Here is a 19,417-nt window from a genome sequence, read left to right as displayed (position 1 = left end):
TGATAGAGTTTGTTTTATGTATCTTGCAGCCCTGTCATTGGGTGCATAAATATTTAATATGGTTATATCTTCTTGGTGTATTGTCCCTTCAATCATTATATAGTGTCCTTCCTTATCCTTCATGATGGATTTAACTTTAAAGTCTATTTTGTCAGAAATTAATATTGCCACTCCTGCTCTTTTTTGATTGTTGTTTGCTTGATATATTTTTCTCCAACCTTTGAGTTTTAGTTTGTTTGTGTCTCTAAGTCTAAGTTGTGTCTGTTGTAGGCAGCATATAGATGGATCGTGTTTTTAAATCCATTCTGCCACTCTCTGTCTCTTTATTGGCGCATTTAGTCCATTTTACATTCAGCGTAATTATGGGTACGTATTTAGTGCTATCATTTTGACTTCTTTTTTTGTGTGTTGTAGACAGTTTTTTTCTCACTTGATTTTATGTGCTGAGTAGATTATCTTTATATGTTGTCTTTTCCTCATATTTGTTGTTGATTTTGTTTCTGCTGAGTCTCTATTTTTTTTCTTGTATTTTATTTTGATGAGTAAGATAGTTTGTCTCCTTTGTGGTTACCTTATTATTTACCCCTATTTTTCTAAATTTAAACCTAGCTTTTATTTCTTTGTATTGCCGTATCTTCCTCTCCATATGGAAGGTCTATGATTACATTTCTTAGTCCCTGTTTATTGTTTTAGTGTTGTCTTCTTTTATATAATAACATCTCTGTTACCCTGTTTTGAGCTTTTTCTTTTCTTTTTTTTTTTTAAATCTTGCTTTGTTTTTTTGATTTCCCTGTCTGGGTTGACTTCTGATTGCTCTACCCAGTGTTCTGATCTTGGGTTGATGCCTGATATTATTGATTTTCTAACCAAAGAACTCCCTTTAGTATTTCTTGTAGTTTTGGTTTGGTTTTTATGCATTCCCTAAACTTCTGTTTATCTGGAAATGTCCTAATTTCACCTTCATATTTAAGAGACAGTTTTGCTGGATATATGATTTGGCTGGCAATTTTTTTCCTTCAATTTTTTAAATAAGTCATCCCATTGCCTTCTTGCCTGTACGGTTTCTGCCAAGTAGTCCAAGCTTATTCTTATTGGCCCTCCTTTGTAGGTGACTTTTGTAGGTGACTTTTCATTTATCCCTAGCTGCTCTTAAAATTCTCTCTTTATCTTTGGTTTTGGCAAGTTTGATTATAATATGTCCTGGTGACTTACTTTTAACATCTACCTTATGTGGAGTTCAATGAGCATCTTGGGTAGATATCTTCTCATCTTTCACGATATCAGGGAAGATTTCTGCCAACAAATCTTCAACAATTATCTCTGTATTTTCTGTTATCCCTCCCTGTTCTGGTACTCCAGTCACGCATAGGCTATTTCTCTTGATAGAGTCCCACATGATTCTTAAGGTTTCTTAATTTTTTTTAATTCTTTTATCTGATTTTTCTTCAAATATATTAGTGCCAAGTGATTTATCTTCAAGTTCAGAAATTCTGGCTTCTACTTGCTCAGTTCTGCTACTCTTTCTCCTGAGTTGTCTACTTCTGTAATTTTATTGTTAATCTTCTGAATTTCTGATTGCTGCCTTTCTATGGGTTTCTCCAGCTTATTAAATTTTTCATCACGTTCCTGAATAATCTTTCTCATTTATTCAATTGTTTTATCTGTGTGTTCCTTGGCTTGTTCTGCATATTGCCTGATTTCCTTCCTGATGTCTTGAAGGGTTCTGTATATTAATGTTTTGTATTCTGCCTCTTGTAATTCCAGGAATGCACTTTCATCTAAAGATCCCTGGATTCTTTGTTTTGAGAGCTTGTTGAAGTGATCATGGTCTGTTTCTTTATGTGACTTGATATTGACTGTTGTCTCCAAGCCATCTATAAGTTATTGTATTAGTTTATGTTTGCTTAGTGTGTCATAGCTTCTTGCTTTGTTTTGTTTTGATATGCCCAGATGGGTTGCTTGAGTAAGCTAGCTTGATTATTTTCACCTTTGGAGCTCTGACCTCTTGTCCCCAGATGGCTAGAGCTGTTATCAGGTATATCAGTCTAGGAGTCCATTCACCTTTGTATGAATTCAGCTCAGGTGTCCAGGAAGCTGATCATCAAGTGTGCAGTACAGGTTCTGTCCTATAGTCTTAGAGGGGCAGGGGTGATTGGTGTAGGTACCGGTATCTGATTGCTGCAGGGGGTCACACTCTGAACAAGGCAGGGGGCTGAGAAATGACCCCTGAGTGTCTCTAAGCATGCAGGTGGGTGAGTTCTGCAGATGGACCGTGGGCACCCAATGTTTTTGGTTGTAAGGACTGGGAGATAGCAGTTATCCTTGGACCCCTGTTGCCGGTGGCTGGGTGACCTGAGTGGAGCTATCAGTCCTTAGGCCCCTGATGTGGGTAGGTGAGGACCCTGTTTAATAGGCAAAGCAATGTCAAACACCAAACACTCACCTCTCCAGCGCACAGCTGAAATGGTTGGAGTCTGCTAACAAGGGTCTATTCTCCTGAAATAGGCCCACACAGGTCCATGCAGAGGGGAAAGGTGTTCAAAGTCCACAGACCGTTTATGCCTGAACAGGAGCCGATTCTGTCCTGAGCTCCCCCAGTTAGTGGAGCTGGCAAATTATCTTTTCCCCCAAATGCAAATTTTTTCATTCTTCAAGGCCGGTAGGATGGCTCTAGGTGCTTAACAGCGCCTATCTCAGGCCCAGGGAATTCAGCCACTGAAGCCAGCTTGGGGGTATGGGGGCGCGCCAAAATATATGCAAGTATTTAGCTTTTGCTGACAGCGCCATTCTTCTCTGGTTCTGGAGGTGTGAGTAGTCTGTGTGACTGGCTGCTTCTCCCTGAGGAAACTGTGGCCTAACGCTAGTACCAGCTGGCCACCACCACTCTGGAAATGGTGCCTGAGGGCTCCCTGAGATTTAGCTCCAGTAACTCCTCTCTGCTTCTGAATGGTCTCTTCCTTCCCCTGCCCCTCATTTCATTTTCTAAGCTTGCCTTTTACGCTCAGGGCTCCTAGCTTGTCATAAATATACTCATTTCGCTTGTTTTTTTGGGTGTTTGTTGTAAAGAGGGCTCCCCGGAAGCATCTGTCTATTCCGCCATCTTGGTCCACCTCCTCCTTTAATCCTCTTGTCTTGCCTTCTTTTGGATTATTTAGATTTTTAAAAATTTCATTTTCTCCCTTGCATCTTAGGTTTTGGGCTATTTATTCTTGTAAATATTTTAGTTACCCTAGAGATTACAATATTCACCCTTGACTTCTTAGTCTTTTTTATATTAGTACTTTTACCACTTCCCAAATAAACAATTTTACAAGTATTGAACTCCACTTAACTTTTTTCTGGAAACCCTAGTGGCGTAATGGTTAAGTGCTATGGCTGCTAACCAAGAGGTTGGCAGTTCGAATCCACCAGGTGCTCCTTGGAAACTCTATGGAGCAGTTCTACTCTGTCCTATAGGGTTGCTATGAGTTGGAATCGACTTGACAGCAGTGAGTTTGGTTGTTTTTTTAACTTCTTTCCATTCTTGTTACATAATTGTTATATAACTTACTTTTGCATTTCTTATAAATCTTCAAGATATTTTTGTTTAGTCAATATTCTTTTGTATTTGCTACATATTAACCCTTTCCAGTGCTACAGTTCTATCTGGGGTCATTTTCCTTCAGGATGAAGTACTTTCTTTAGTATTTCTTATTAAAAAAAAAAAAAAAAATCTTATAGCACAGTTCTTTTCTCAGCTTTAGTCTTCTAAAAATGGCTTTATTTTGCCTTTACTTTCTTGTTGTGTGTGTGTTTTTAGTGAAAGTTTACAAATCAAGTCACTCTCTCATACAAAAACTTACACATACCTTGTTATGTACTCCTTGCTCTCACCCTAATGAGACAGGACATTCCTTCTCTCCACCTGTATTCCCCGTGTCCATTCAGCCAGCTTCTGTCACCCTCTGCCTTCTCCTCTTGCATCCAGACAGGAGTTGCCCACATAGTCTCATGTGTCTACTTGAGCCAAGAAGCTCACTCCTCACCAGTATCATTTTCTGTCTTATCGTCCAGTCTAACATGTCAGTTTGTCATAGTGGAGGGGGCTTGCATGTTGCTGTGATGCTGGAAGCTATGCCACCTGTATTCAGATACCAGCAGGGTCACCCGTGGAGGACTGGTTTCAGCTGAGCTTCCAGACTAAGACAGACTAGGAAGAAGGACCCAGCAGCCTACTTCTGAAAAGAATTAGCCAGTGAAAACCTTATGGATAGCAGCAGAACATTGTCTGATATAGTGCCGGAAGATGAGCACCCCCCAGGTTGGAAGGCCCTCAAAAGATGACGGGGGAAGAGCTGCCTCCTCAAAGCAGAGTTTACCTTAATGGCGTGGATGGAGTAGAGCTTTCAGGACCTTCATTTGATGACGTGGCATGACTCAAAATGAGAAGAAACAGCTGCAAACATACATTAATAGTCGGAACACGGAATGTATGAAGTATGAATCTAGGAATATCGGAATTCATCAAAAGTAAAACGGAACACATAAACATCGATATCCTAGCCATTAGTGAGCTGAAATGGACTGGTATTGGCCATTTTGAATCAGATAATCAGATAGTCTACTATGCCAAGAATGACAACGTGAAAAGGAATGGTGTTGCATTCACTGTCAAAAAGAACATTTCATTTCAAGGTCTATCCTGAAGTACAACGCTGTCAGTGATAGGATAATATCCATATGCCTGCAAGGAAGACCAGTTAATACAACTATCATCCAAATTTACGCATCAACCACTAAGGCCAAAGATGAAGAAATTGAAGATTTTTATCAGCTTCTGCAGTCTGAAATTGATGAAACATGCAATCAGGATGCATTGACAATTTCTGCTGATTAGAATGCAAAAGTTGGAGACAAAGAAGGATTGGTAGTTGGAAAATATGGCCTTGATGATAGAAACAATTCTGGAGATCGAATGATAGAATTTTGCAAGACCAACGACTTCTTCATTGCAAATACCTTTTTTCACCAACATAAATGGTGACTAGCCTCACCAGATAGAATATACAGGAATCAAATCAACTACATCTGTGTAGATGTATGGAAAAGATGATGGAAAAACTCAATATCATCAGTCAGAACAAGGCCGGGGCCGACCATCAATTGCTCATACGCAAGTTCAAGTTGAAACCGAAGAAAATCAGAGCAAGTCCACAAGAGCCAAAATATGACCTTGAGTATATCCCACCTGAATTTAGAGACCATCTCGAGAATAGATTTGATGCCTTGAACACTAATGACCAAAGACCAGACGAACTGTGGAATGACATCAAGGGCATTATACATGAAGAAAGCAAGGGGTTATTGAAAAGACAGAAAAAAAAAAAAGACCAAGAGGGATGTCAGAGGAGACTCTGAAACTTGCTCTCAAATGTCAAGCACCTAAAGCAAAAGGAGTAAATGATAATGTAAAAGAACTGAATATTTCGAAGGGCAGATCGAGAAGACAAAGTATTATAATAACATGTGCAAACAGCTGGAGATAGGAAACCAAAAGGGAAGACCACACTCGGTGTTTCTCAAGCTGAAAAAACTGAAAAAAAATTCAAGCCTCGAGTTGCAATAGTGAAGGATTCTATGGGGAAAATATTAAACGATGCAGGAAGCATCAAAAGAAGGTGGAAGGAAGACACAGAGTCGTTATACCAAAAAGGATTAGTTGACATTAAGCCATTTCAAGAGGTAGCATATGATCAGGAACTAATGATACTGAAGGAAAAAGTCCAAGCTGCACTGGAGGCACTGGTGAAAAACAGGCTCCAGGAATTGATGGAATATAAATTGAGGTGTTTCAACAAACGGATGCAGCGCTGGAAGTGCTCACTCATCTATGCCAAGAAGTTTGGAATACAGCTACCTGGCCAATCAAATGGAAGAACTGGAAGAGATTCATATTTATGCCTATTCCCAAGAAAGGTGATCCAACCAAATGAGGAAATTATTGAACAATATCATTAATATCACACCCAAGCAAAATTTTGCTGAAGATCATTCAAAAGTGGCTGCAGCAGTATATTGACAGGTAACTGCCAGAAATTCAGGCTGGATTCAGAAGAGGACATGGAACCAGGGATATCATTGCTGATGTCAGATGGATCCTGACTGAAAGCAGAGAATTCCAGAAGGATGTTTACCTGTGTTTTATTGACTATGCTAAGGCATTCGACTATGTGGATCATAACAAATTATGGATAACATTGAGAAGAATGTGAATTCCAGAACACTTAATTGTGCTCATGAGGAACATGTACATAGATCGAGAGGCAGTTGTTCAGACAGAACAAGGAGATACTAGTGAATGGTTTAAAGTGAGGAAAGTTGTGCATCAGGGTTGTATTCTTTCACCATAACTATTCAGTCTGTATTCTGAGCACATAATCTGAGAAGCTGGACTATATGAAGAATAGGGCATTGAGATTGGAGGAACACTCATTAACAACCTGCGTTATGCAGATGACACAACCTTGCTTGCTGAAAATGAAGAGGACTTGATGCACTAACTAATGAAGATCAAAGACCACAGCCTTCAGTATGGATTATATCTCAACATAAAGAAGCAAGATTCCTCACAACTGGACCAATGAGCAACATCATGATAAATGGAGAAAAGATTGAATTTGTCAAGGATTTTATTTTACTTGGATCCACAGTCAACACCCATGGAAGTAGCAGTCAAGGAATCAAAAGATGCATTGCATTGGACAAATCTGCTTCAAAGACCTCTTTAAAGTGTTGAAAAGCAAAGATGTCACCTTGAAGACTAAGGTGCGCCTGACCCAAGCCATGGTATTTTCAATTGCATCATATGCATGTGAAAGCTGGACAATGAATAAGGAAGACAGAAGAAGAGTTGACGCCTTTCAATTGTGGTGTTGGCGAAGAATATTGAATATACCATGGACTGCCAAAAGAACAAACAAATCTGTCTTGAAAGTAGTACATCCAGAATGCTCTTTAGAAGCAAGGATGGTGGGACTGCATCTTACATACTTGGGACATGTTGTCATGAGAGATGTCCCTGGAGAAGGACATTATGTTTAGTAAAGTACAGGGTCGGCGGAAGAGGGGAAGACCTTCAATGAGATGGATTGACACTGTGGCTGCAACAATGGACTCAAGCGTAACAACAATTGGAAGGATGATGATTTTAAGGATGGCACAGGACCAAGCAGTGTTTCGTTCTGTGGTACATAGGGTCACCATGAATTGGAACCAACTCAATGGCACCTAACAACAACAATCCCTGTCTGAAGAGTTGGCTTCAGGAATGGTTCCAATCCTGGGCTAACAAAGGGTCCAGGGACCATGACCTCCGGGTCCCTCAAGTCTCAGTCAGACCATTAAGTACGGCCTTTTAACGAGAATTTCAGATCTGCATACTTCTGTTCTCTTGATCCATCAGGGATTCTGTTATGTTCTCTATCAGGGCAGTCATCAGTGGTAGCTGGGCACCGTCTAGTTCTTCCAGCCTCAGGCTGTTGTAGTCTCTGGTTTATTTGGCCCTTTCTGTTGGGCTCATCTTTGTCTTTGGTGTTCTTCTCCTTTGCTCCAGACCAACTGATGCATCTTAGATGGCTGCTTGCTAGCGTTTAAGACCCCAGACGCCATCACCAAAGTGGGATGCAGGATGTTTTCTTAACACATTTTGTTATGCCAGTTGACCTAGATGTCCCCTGAAACCATGGTCCCCAAACACCCGTCCTTCCTACTGTGGCCTTCAAAGAGTTCAGTTGTTTTCAGGAAACTGCTTTTGGTTTAGTACAGTTGTGCTGACCTCTCCTGTATTGTGTGTTGTCTTTTCCTTCACCTAAAACAGTTCTTGTCTACTATCTAATTAGCGAATACCTTTCTCCCTCCCTACCCTCATAACCATCAAAAAATATTTTCTTGTGTTTAAACTTTTTCTTGATTTCTTATAATAGTGGTCTCATACAATATTTGTCCTTTTGCAACTAATTTCACTCAGCATAATGCCTTCCAGATTCCTCCATGTTATGTTTCACAGATTCATTGTTATTCTTAATCATTGAGTAGTATTCCATTATGTGACTATACCATAATTTATCCATACATCTGTTGATGGGCACCTTGGTTGCTTCCATCTCTTGGCTATTGTAAGCAGTGCTGCAATGATCATGGGTGTGCATGTATCTGTTCGTGTGCAGGCTTGTGTTTACTTTTGAGACTATTTCCACTAAGTATGAAATTCTAGGGTTTTGTTTTGTTTCCCCAGCACTTTAAAGATTCTGGCTTCCAAAGTTTCTGCTGAAGTCTGCCATTTATTTTATTTTTGCTCCTTCAAAAGTTATGTCACTCTTCTCTGGCAAGTTTTGGAATTTTCTCTGTCTTCCAGTAGTTTGACCATAATATTCTTAGGTGTGGTTTCTATGTTTTTATTCCACATGGAGTTTGCTGAGTTTCATGAATCTGAGTCGATGCCCTTCTTTAGTTTTTGAAAATTCTGAGCTATTATCTCATCAAATATTGCTTCTGTCCCGTCCTCTCTGGAACTTGAAATTTTTTTTTTTTTTTTTTTAGACTGTGTCTTACATGTCTCTTATGCTCTATTCTTGTTTTTTGTTTTTGCATTCTTTTTAATCTCTGTGCTGTGCTTCAACTCGGATATTCTCTACTGACCTATCTTCAAGCACTAACTCTGTCTCCTGCTGGGCCTATTCTGCTGTAAATCCATCCAATTTAATTAATTTCAAGTTTGCTTTTTTTTTTTTAAGCTTTAAAAAAGATTTACTGGAGTATAATTTACATACTATAAAACCCACCCGTTGAGAGAGTTGTGCAAAAGCAACACGATTCATTTTATATTTACTTTGGACATTTAAACTGAATTTATTCAAACACAAAGAAGGAAACTCACATCATTAACTATGCCAATCAACCTGTCAATATACTGATTAAAACCTTTAGCAAGACAGAATTGCTCCCTTCAAATTTGTTTATTGATATAACTTACATACCATAAAGTTCACCCTTTTAAAGTATATGTTCAGTGGTTTTAGTATATTCCACAAAATTGTGCACCTAATCCCCACTAATTCCAGAAAATTTTTACCACCCCCAAAAGAAACCTCATATCCATTAGCAATCACTCCCCATTCTTCCCTACCTCCAGCCCCTGGCAATCACTAATCTACTTTGTCCCTATAGGTTTGCCTGTTCTGGACATTTCATATAAATGAAATCATTTGTGACTTCTTTCACTTAACACGTTCCACATTCACGCATGTTGTAGCATGTATCAGTGCCTCATTTCTTTTTGTTGAATACTATTCCATTGTATGAATATACCACATTTTGTTTATCCATTTATCAGTTGACGGATTGTCTCCATTTTATCATGAACAATGCTGTTGTGGACATTTATGTGCAAGATGGTGCTTGGACATTAGTTTTCAATTCCCTTGAGTATTAAACCTAGGAGTGGAATTGCTGGGTCATACAGCAGCTCTATGCTTAAAGATTTGAGGAACTGCCAACCTGCTTTTCAAAGTGGCTTTACCATTTTGCATTCCCAACAGCCACCTATGAGGGTTCCAATTTGTCCACATCCTTGCCAATATTTGTTACTCATTTTTTACAGCCATCTTCGTGGGTGGGAAGTGATATATCATTGTGGTTTTCATTTGCATTCCCCTTTAGGTTGTTATGGAAACCCTGGTGGCTACGACTGCTAGCCAAAAAGTTGGAACCCACCAGGCACTCCTTGGAAACCCTATGGAGCAGTTCTACTCTATCCTATAGGGCCACTATGAGTCGGAATTGACTCAATGGCAACAGGTTTAGTTTCGTTTTTATAGTTTGCTATGAGTTGGAATCAACTCTACCGCTATGGGTTTCGGTTTTTTTGAATGATAAATGATGAGCATTTTTAATATGCTTGTTGGTCATTTGTATATTTCCTTTGGAGAAATGTCCATTCAAATCCTTTGCCTATTTTTTAATCGGGCTCTTTTTATTGTTGAGTTCAAATAATTTTTATATATTCTAGACACCACATCTTTATCCATTTTTACAATATTTCCATCACCCCAAAAAGACCCCTCATGCCCATTCACAGTTAATCCCCACTCCCACCTCAGGCAACCAAGCTGCTTTCTTTGTGCTTGGGGCAGGCTCCCCCCTCTAATAAAATGTTGTCTCCTGAGCATTGTTGAGATCACAGATTTTAGTCTGCTTTTCAGAATCCCTGGGCTTAGCTTCCAGCATGCCATGTGCAGTTCTAGAGTTCAGCAAATGTCCTGTAGGAAAACCAGTCATATGTTTAGGGTGCCTCAAGTTTCCAATGTGCCCTATAACCAAGTCTTTTTTTCTTCAGTAGAGCCCCTCTGCATGGGGCCAAATCCAACCCCCAGCATGGGCCCCAAATTAGCAAATGCATTCGCGGGAGAAAATGGCCAGAGCATCAGCTTACCTCAGAAGAGCTTCCCTGCCCTCTGAAATTTCAAATTGTTTAGTCCTTATTGCTTCCAGAGTTCTCTGGTGTTTAAAAATATTATTTTGGTGTTCTAATCCAGCCTTTGCTGGTTGTTGCAGCAGGAGTGTTGTGTTGCTGTGACAAACTGTATCTTATCCATCAATTATTGCAAGCTTTTAGTAAGTCTTGATATTTTGTCAGGCAACTTCCCTTTCTCCCCACCTGGCCACCTCCAGACATATCTTAGCTATTTGGGGCATAACTCTTCCATATCAATTTTTAGACTCCTTTCACCTAGTCCCCCCGCCCAAAAAAGTCATTGGATTTTGTTAGAAATATACTGAATTTATAAATTATTTGGGGCAGAAGTGAAATCCTTAAGTTTTTGAGTTCTATATCCATTAACATGGTATATCTAACCATTAGGCAGATATTCTATTAGGTTCTTCATAATATTGTTCAATTTTCTACATAAAGGAATTGCATATTTTTTGTTAAATTTGTTCTAAATACCTTAAAATTTAGTATCTTTTTTAATCTTTAAAAGCACTTTTTATTTCTTAGAATAATATGTTCATGTTACAAATTTTTAATGACTCAAGCAAGTAAACATTAACAATCTCCCACCTCTTTTCCTCAGTCACCCAGTTTTCCTGCCCCGGAAGTAACCAAATGCTTTACTAAGTCTTTAATGTGGTTAATATTAGTATATAGTAATATACTGATTTTGTTCCACAATCTTGTGTCCAGTAGAATTCTCTTATTTCTAATGGCTTGTAAGTTCTTTTGGATTTTTCTATTTATATAAATCATTTGAAAATAGCAACTGTTTTGTCACTTGTCATTCATTATTCCTTTTCCTAGTCTTACTGCATTGGCTAGGGTGTCTCTAATAAAAAAGCTGTGGAAAGTAGCTGGATAGTAGCTGTGATAGAGGGCGATTCAGTCTTATATCCTGACTTTAAAGAGAGGGCTTCTGTCTCATCTTCATGTACATTTGCTGTAGATTCTTTGTAGACATCTTTATCCAAGTTAAAAAAAAGTTACCTCTGGTCCTATTTTGCTAAGAAAGAGTTTCATGGAAGTGTTTATCGAATTCTTTTTTTGCACCTATGGGATGATCATATGGTTCCCCCCCTTTAATTGATTAAATATGCTGACTCCTCCACTTGCATAGGGGGGAAAAAAAAAGGTAGTCTCAAAACAGTTTTATCGCAAGTTGTTATTTATATTCATGAAGGGGGGAAAAAAGAGCCCTTTGTGATAGTGAAAATATACTTTATTTTTTTAATACAATAGCTGCCAGCAACATACTGGTGTATAATGTTCCAGAGAGAGAAAAGAAAATATTAGCATTCTGGCTTGGGAAGTTGAAATTTTTTTCCACGATAAAAATACAATTCTGGTGGCTCCAACCTTGATAATTTAAAAGGGTAGAATGAAAAAAAGGCCATATAGTATTAATGAATGCTTCCTTCTCTTTGAATCAAATACTGATTAAAATCAGTGTAAGACTAGACATTGTTTAAGCAATAAACTTAATGAAATGTGTACCAAAATGTGCATGGAAAAAATACATTTCTATTTCCTCTCATTTTTACTTTGTAGCATTTTCTAAATGGATTTTTCTTTTTTTAATGCACAGAAATAAAAGCTACCTATACACAACTCTAGAGATTCAAAACTCCACAGAAGTAAAAATGCCTAAATTCTAGCATTTATCAACTTAGTGTAAGAATAAATGTCAGCAATCTCTTAATTTTATACAGGTTGCTTAAGGATTTAAAAATAAATCTTAAAAGCCAAAGTTACTGAGAAATAAGATCTTATTTAAATTCTATCACAAGTTAACAGTACTAGTAAAAGAAGATAACGACTGTATAAAAAATTTTCGTCTACATAAAAAAGGTGGGGAGGGGATTATGTCAACAGAAACAGTAGAGAGCTTTCTTCAGAGAGTAGGAGGACCTTCCATTCAGATGCTAGTCTCCTCACTGAAGTGGAATAAAAAGAGTTCAAATGTTTGAAGGGGGAAATGATTTGGTAGTTGTAGAAACAATATCAGATGATTTCATACACTATATGAATTGCCATGAACTTTAATGTCCCAAATCTCCCAAGATTTTAAGCTATGATCTTCCCACAAATATATGATGAAGTAAAAGCATGTTGTAGGACCATCCTTTTTCTCAGTTTTTGTCCATTTTCCAATCTCAATTTCATTTGACTATCTTCCCTGATGATGTAATAAAACCTATCTTTCTACAGATAAAAATAATTCTGCCTTGGTCAAAATCACATAGACCAGCCACGTACGACAATTAGCACAATGCCTTCCTTGAACATCCAGTCAAGTATACTCACTGGATAAGTACTTTAAAAAATGATGAAGAGAATAGATATCCAAAGTGAAAATAACTTCACAGCCGAGTTTCAGAATGTGTTTTTGATCACTGTATTTTGAGGAACATAGCTGCTTCCTCCATTTGCCCTCCCCTTTGTACCACTTAGTCCACCATTCACTAGGAAGAATACACAGCCCTTCTCCGGAATCTTTTTCACACCATGTCATCTGCATGCCAAGTTACCACTATTTTAAAAGTAAGTGAAGTGATGATTCCTGCCTCTGTACTGGTACAGATATAACACTCTCACCCACTCAAGCTGGTGAAATGTAATTTCTCAATAATTTGCTTGATGCACCTGACAGCACTTCTTCCTGAAACCAGATAAATCACTGTCCAATATTTAATTACAAAAAGATAAGTGTCAGAATTTTTAATTCAGCAATAAGGAGTTCTAAGAAATGAAAGACAAAGAAATCTCCCTGAACCAAACGGATGAAATGTGGAACTTATCTTTCTATACCAAGCTAATTACTGATAGGTAAAAAAATGCAGTATGCTTATAAAAGTCAGGCTGCTATCAAAAAGCCAGAGTTTACTAAATGTTAGCATATAAGAGGGGGAAAACATTGCCATTTTAAAGCAATGTACTTAAAATTTCTAAAACTAGCCTATGAGAAATAGCACTTCTTAAAACAAGTTAGGTATAAAAATTTACCAAAAATGTATTACAGTCACAACCACAGTCTTTGGAGTAGTACTTAGAAAATCTATTAAAAAATAAAAATGAATAAATACATAGAAACTTTTGTTTATTTTCACCAAGTCTGTCCTCCCCTGTTAGAACACAAATAATTCCTGGTTTAGGACTTCTAATTTAAATAAACAAAAATATGCAGAGTGCTACTCCTCAATATAGCTGTAGAAAAATTAAAGTCACAGAAGTGTGTTGATTGAGATTAGGCAAAACTGTAGAAAATACATAGTCATCACAACTACAATTTAGTTCAAAAGGTGTGAACAACCCTCTACCCAAAGTCTAACGTTAAATGGGGGTGGAATGGGAAAGTTGGTGAACTGTGTTTTACCTTATATTTAATATAGGATGGTTAATGCACTCTTTAGATTAACTATCTACATTAAATATGCTTTAGAAACAAAACTTCACTTGATATTTTGACAAGCCCGGTCTACATTACTTAGGTTAATTTCTTTAAGTGTTAATACTTACGTTACTAATCATTGTACTGCTATAGCTAAATCAACTAAATATTAGTTTACGTAGTGAAGTTCAAAAGATCTACAAGCAGCAGAAGTCTATGCTTACCTTAAAAGGAACTTTAACAATTAATACAAAACAGAAAAAAGCAATAATGTTCCAAATGAATGGCACTGGGCAAAATACATATACCAAACAACAGATTTAGACAGAGTGTTATCAGGTGCCCATCAGCTTCTCTTAGAAGGATAAAACGCTTGAGCAAGATCTTGCAAGCTTTTAGCTTATATACAGTGTCAGATGTTAAAATTGATATAAATGATAGATGCCTTTAGGCAAAAATAAAAATCCCTCTACAAAGGAAAACAGCAAGATCTGTAGTGACTTTTCATAAAAGGCTCTCTTCTCTGGTGGTAGTACATATCCAGGATAGACTAAATTGAAACAGCATATTTCTGATACAGTAGCAATCCTTTCACATACTCTTACTAAATATTATAAAATTCCAAAAATACATAAATAGTCCTTGTACCATGCATTGTGCACCAGTTTGGGGCTGACTGATGAAGTCATGGCTATGTTAACAGTTAAACATTGCACCTTGAAAGTCCTGCCAGCTATACACAGTGAAGGACATACAGTGAGGGCTCCAAAAAGATGGCAAACTACCTCTAAACTGCAAAGTTTGTGACAAAGTGTCCTCCAAATTAGAGGAGAGGAGGAAAGGGGTAGGGAAGGTAAGCGGGGCAAGAGAATTTTCAAATAATACTGCTTAGGAGTGTGTATTTTAAGATAGCTACTATACCATCGTGTCTATCCCTTTATCCTAATCTTGAGTAACTACATGTCCATGCAAAATAAAATTTCTGCGTCACAGGAAGAGGAACAGTCTGTTAGGAAAAGCATATTCTGTTAGGGCAAGATGTGAAAGCCTCACTAGTTTAAGTAAAGCCTCCTTTACTTGGTAAGCCTTTTGGCTACATCACTGTATGCTATTTCAACCTCCTTATCGCTGGGACAAGTATTGGTAAACTCATCCCTACTATAAGCATTCGTTAAGTATCTCCAGATGCCAGTCATTTCTTTTGGAATATCAAAGTTGCGATATTTTTTGGCCACCACCTGAAAAACAAAGAGATCAAAAGTTAACAATTATTTTCCATTTCTTATAAATCAGACCTATCTGTGATTTTAAAGCAAATTATTAATTCCGTAAATCTTTTTAAGAAGTGCTTCTATTTGGAAAGAAGCCCGCTATCTTCGTTCTAACTAGAGGTTTAAATAATGACCAGAACTTCAAGACACACCAGAGGTTTAGAAGTGTGACAGTGATTGCAAATGCCTTTCCTGGACATGCAGACAGCCAAGTGTAATCACTGGATAAATACTTTTGAAAACACACATACTATTTTAGACTTCTGTTTTTCTTACCGTAGACCTCTACTTTTCAACTAGTGTTTATTGCTATTCTATTTACCACTGTGCCTAGCACAGTGTCTCACATAATAAATGCTCGATAAATTTTTTTTGCCTTGAATAGAAAAGGCCGAGTGATCACAGAACAGAATGTAACAATATGAGTCAGTGTATAAACTCCAACTCAAAGTCATCTATTACATCTTTGAATTTTTATGCAGTCATGGAAAAAAAATAATTCCTCTTTCTCATATACCTCAATTTACAAGACATAATTTTCTACTTAATTAACCCTTGGGTGTTTAAACTATTGTCTAAGCATTATTAAGTTCTTAGTCAAATACCATAAGGAGCCCTGGTGGCACAAACAGTTAAGTGCTAGCCTAACTGAAAGGTTGGTGGTTCAAACACACCCAGCGTTTCCACAGGAGAAAGGCCTGGCAATCTGCTTCCATAAAAATTACAGCCAAGAAAATCCTATGGGGCAGTTCTACTGTGTCACATTGGGTTGCTATGAGCCTAAACTGGCTCGATGGCACCTAACAACAACAAGTATCAGACCATCAGAAAAGTTTTAAGCACAAATGAAGTGCTATCTTAGTAAAAAGACTATTGGGTCTAATGGCAATTTGAAACCACATCCAACAGGCCTACCTTGACAATGTGCAGTTTGGGCAGCAGGTTGCAATCGGCTAATGTCATTTCATTGCCATCCAGAAATTTACGTGTAGAAAATTTAATGTCCTCCATACTATTCTCATCAATTTCATCAGGGAGGGGAGAATTCAGATATTCATCCAGTTTCTGCAGCGTTTTCAAGAGACCCCTTTCTAACGCTGAAACAAAGACCGGAGTGCTGTTAAGAAGGGAACTATCAAAACCTCAAAGTAAAAGCATTGCTTTTTCATCCAAAGCTGTTTATCTCATGTTTGCTCTGACACTAGGCACTATAAAACACTACAGATAAAGGTTTCTGTTCTCCTGAAGTTTATTGACACTGGGGGGTAAAGGTGGAGGAACAGGGAATGAGACAGACAAGTTTATTCAGGTAAACACAGAAGCAGGACAGTTTCAGGTAGTGGCATCTGTAAAAACTGGCTCATAGCTAAATGTCTCACCACGAACACATATGGCCTAAAACAGGTAATGTTTAAACTGGAAAAATGGATGAAAAGAAGCAAACCTATTAAATCTAGGGGAAGAAAATCTTGCAGAGTCAGAGATTCTTGCCCTCAATTCTAAATCTTGCTCCACCAAGACTATTAGATTTAGTACCAAGAAATGTATTAAGAAACTCCAATATAAACAGTCTAAGCAGAAAACTTTTAAGTCAAAGCGTTTCTTTTTGGAGTTTTTACACTATCTTAAAAATAAGAAGCCCAGACCAGCACGGGAAAAACACAGGGGTCAGATGAGAGCGGTTCAGAGACTAATCCAAAGAGACTAAGATGTTATGATTGTTACAATTCAGAGTGAAGTGGGACAGAGCCACCACTGTGTATCTGGAAAGTCAATGTTAGTGACCCTTAGCACAGGGGAACTGGGAATGTTACTAGAAAAGAATGACCGATACGTAATAACAACAGATAGGTCCTCTATTCTCCCTTTTTATTCTTTACATTCCCAACCCACCTTCACTCCCACCTCCAGAATAAAGTAACTTAAACTGATAATTACAGTACTTGGCCATAAAAAAAGTGAAATCCATGAGGTGACAATCTATATAGTTACAAGTTTGAATAAAGTGTCACTGTTGGGACCTTTAAGGAAAAAGGCAAAGTTTCAGATGTTGCACACTGGATATTTCACCAGCAACTTAAATATGTCTTACAAGCCAATACTACTTCTTTCAAATTGTTCCCACCCATTCATCCCTTGGTCCCTTTATGGCAGTCCAGGAAATAGATGGCAGACTTGGCTAGGTAAGGGGCTGGAGGCAGAAAAAGGACTGAATGGATTTTAGACCAAAACCAACAGAGCTTGGAAACCAAAGGGAATATGGAAAAATGGAGATGGATGTGTTCAACAAAATAAAAATTGAACCCCTACTACGTGCCAAGTATTGCTCTAAGCATTGTTAAATTCACTATTAAACAAAACATTAAAGGTCCCTAGTCACAGAGAGTTTACATTTTAGGACAGCAGGAGAACTACAGAGAAGCTGATCAACAAACTGCTCCCAGGGTGAATGCTGGAACCCTAGAGGAGACGCACATTTAGGGAATATGGAGAGGTCTTCAATACATGTTGAGTCTGAGGTGTCTGTAAGACATTTGAGCAGATGCATCCAATAGACAGCTAGGTGTCAGGGGCTGGAACGAGACTGAGGCTAGAACAACATTTTTGGAAGTCCTTAAAACATAAATGAAAACTGAAGCCATGGGAGTGAAAGTTTCTGCTTAGCTTTCACTTCTGAAGAATATTTCACTGCTTATAGAATTCTAATTCATATATTTTTTTAGCTCTTTGACGTTCTCATACCATTGTCTTCTGAATTCCATTGTTTCTGTTGAGAATCAATGCTCAATCTTACTGAGCTGTCATTTTTTAGATCTTGTCTCTAGCTTTCAGCAATTTAACTAGGATGTATATAGGTATAGTTTTCTTCATACTGGGCCTTCTTGGGTTTCGTAATGCTAGACTCTATTGCTTGTTATCTTATGTCAATTTTGGGAAATTCTTGGCAATTACCTCCTTAAATATAGCTTCTACTCTCTTCCTAACATTCTAATTACATATATGTCAGCCTGGAACAGGCTGCTTAGCCGTATCTTGAACAAAACCTGCACCATTTTTCCTCCCCTAGCCTGTCTCTATCTCCAAGTATGATTTTGCTGTTTAGTTCCTCTAAAAGTTAAAAATTAAACAATGTTCCTCTTAAGACTTTGGAAAAACAAGTGATATTGATCTAAGTCCATTAGACAGGACGATGCACCCATCTTGTGATCACGAACCAGGATGGTGCCAGTCACCCCTTGGGGTGATGAGATAATGACAGAAAAAGGTCAACATGTCTCAGACATGACCACCGTGACCACACAGAAGGAGAACAGACATTCCACAAGTTCCTAAAACCCATGTCCCCTTTCCTATAAAACCTCAAGCTCGCCTACAGTTCAGAGAAGCAGGTTTAGGAGGAGATTATTCTCCTCTGTCTCCTATATATCAGTATATAACAAAGCTCTTGCTACCCACCTCACCCGTCTCAAGAACTGGCTGTTTGCAGCAGGCAGCTCTAACTTGCAAAATTTCGGTAACAAGCCCTTTTCCACTGTGCCCGTATTTGTCACATTATTTCCTATATTTTTTTGTCCTTTTGTCTTTCTGTGCTTCCATTTAGATATTTTCTTCAGACCTTTCATTTCACTAATTCTTTCTTCATCAATGTTTAATCTTAAATTCATCTATCAAGTTCTTTAATGTCAGATATATTTTTTCATTCTAGAACTTCCATTTTCTTTTATAATTTCCAGTTCTTTGCTGAAATTCTCCATTGTCTTTTAGTTTTTGAATATTTTAAAGTTATTTTAAAGTCAGTATCTGATAACTGAATATATTCTATTTTGAAACATACTTTTAAAATGTATTAATTATGTTCAGTCCTTGATATGAGTACCTACCATTACTATTAGACTTCTAAAGGTATTAATTTTTTAAACTCAGGGCTAGTTTATACTAAACTTATAGTCTACCAAATCATGAACTTCTCCCTTCTAATGCCTGTTATTAAGTTAATGCACTATTCTTGCTTCCGCAACTTCATTATACATTCTTTGAAGGTAAAATCTGTGTCTTGTGCTTCTTTTGAATCCCCTACAATTCCTGGCACTACTGAAGTACATTCTGGGCACTTAGTCAACAGCTGGCCCAGACTTAAAAGGCCCATAACTAAGTATACGAATTTTGGATTTCTGAAATATATGAAGAAGGATCAAAAGGAAAATAGGTGAAAATGTAGAATGGACA

At 37.8% G+C, this 19,417-nt stretch overlaps 1 protein-coding gene across 1 annotated transcript in view; it reads right to left on the bottom strand.

Annotated features, from left to right (window-relative positions):
• Positions 1-12,968: 12,968 nt before the first annotated feature.
• The window catches only part of CLIC4 (chloride intracellular channel 4), an 89,100-nt gene continuing 82,651 nt past the window's right edge, over positions 12,969-19,417 (bottom strand). Inside the window, exons 5-6 of the mRNA XM_049878295.1 lie at positions 16,106-16,287; positions 12,969-15,157 (exon numbers count right to left, since the gene is read on the bottom strand). Coding sequence (XP_049734252.1) covers positions 14,993-15,157; positions 16,106-16,287 — 347 coding nt within the window. The 3' untranslated portion in view covers positions 12,969-14,992. The remainder of the gene's footprint in view (positions 15,158-16,105; positions 16,288-19,417) is intronic.

This window comes from Elephas maximus, chromosome 3 (assembly GCF_024166365.1).
Source record: "Elephas maximus indicus isolate mEleMax1 chromosome 3, mEleMax1 primary haplotype, whole genome shotgun sequence".
NCBI lineage: Eukaryota > Metazoa > Chordata > Mammalia > Proboscidea > Elephantidae > Elephas > Elephas maximus.
The sequence above is the reverse complement of the archived record's forward strand: the minus strand, read 5'-3'. Positions and strand labels throughout refer to the sequence as shown.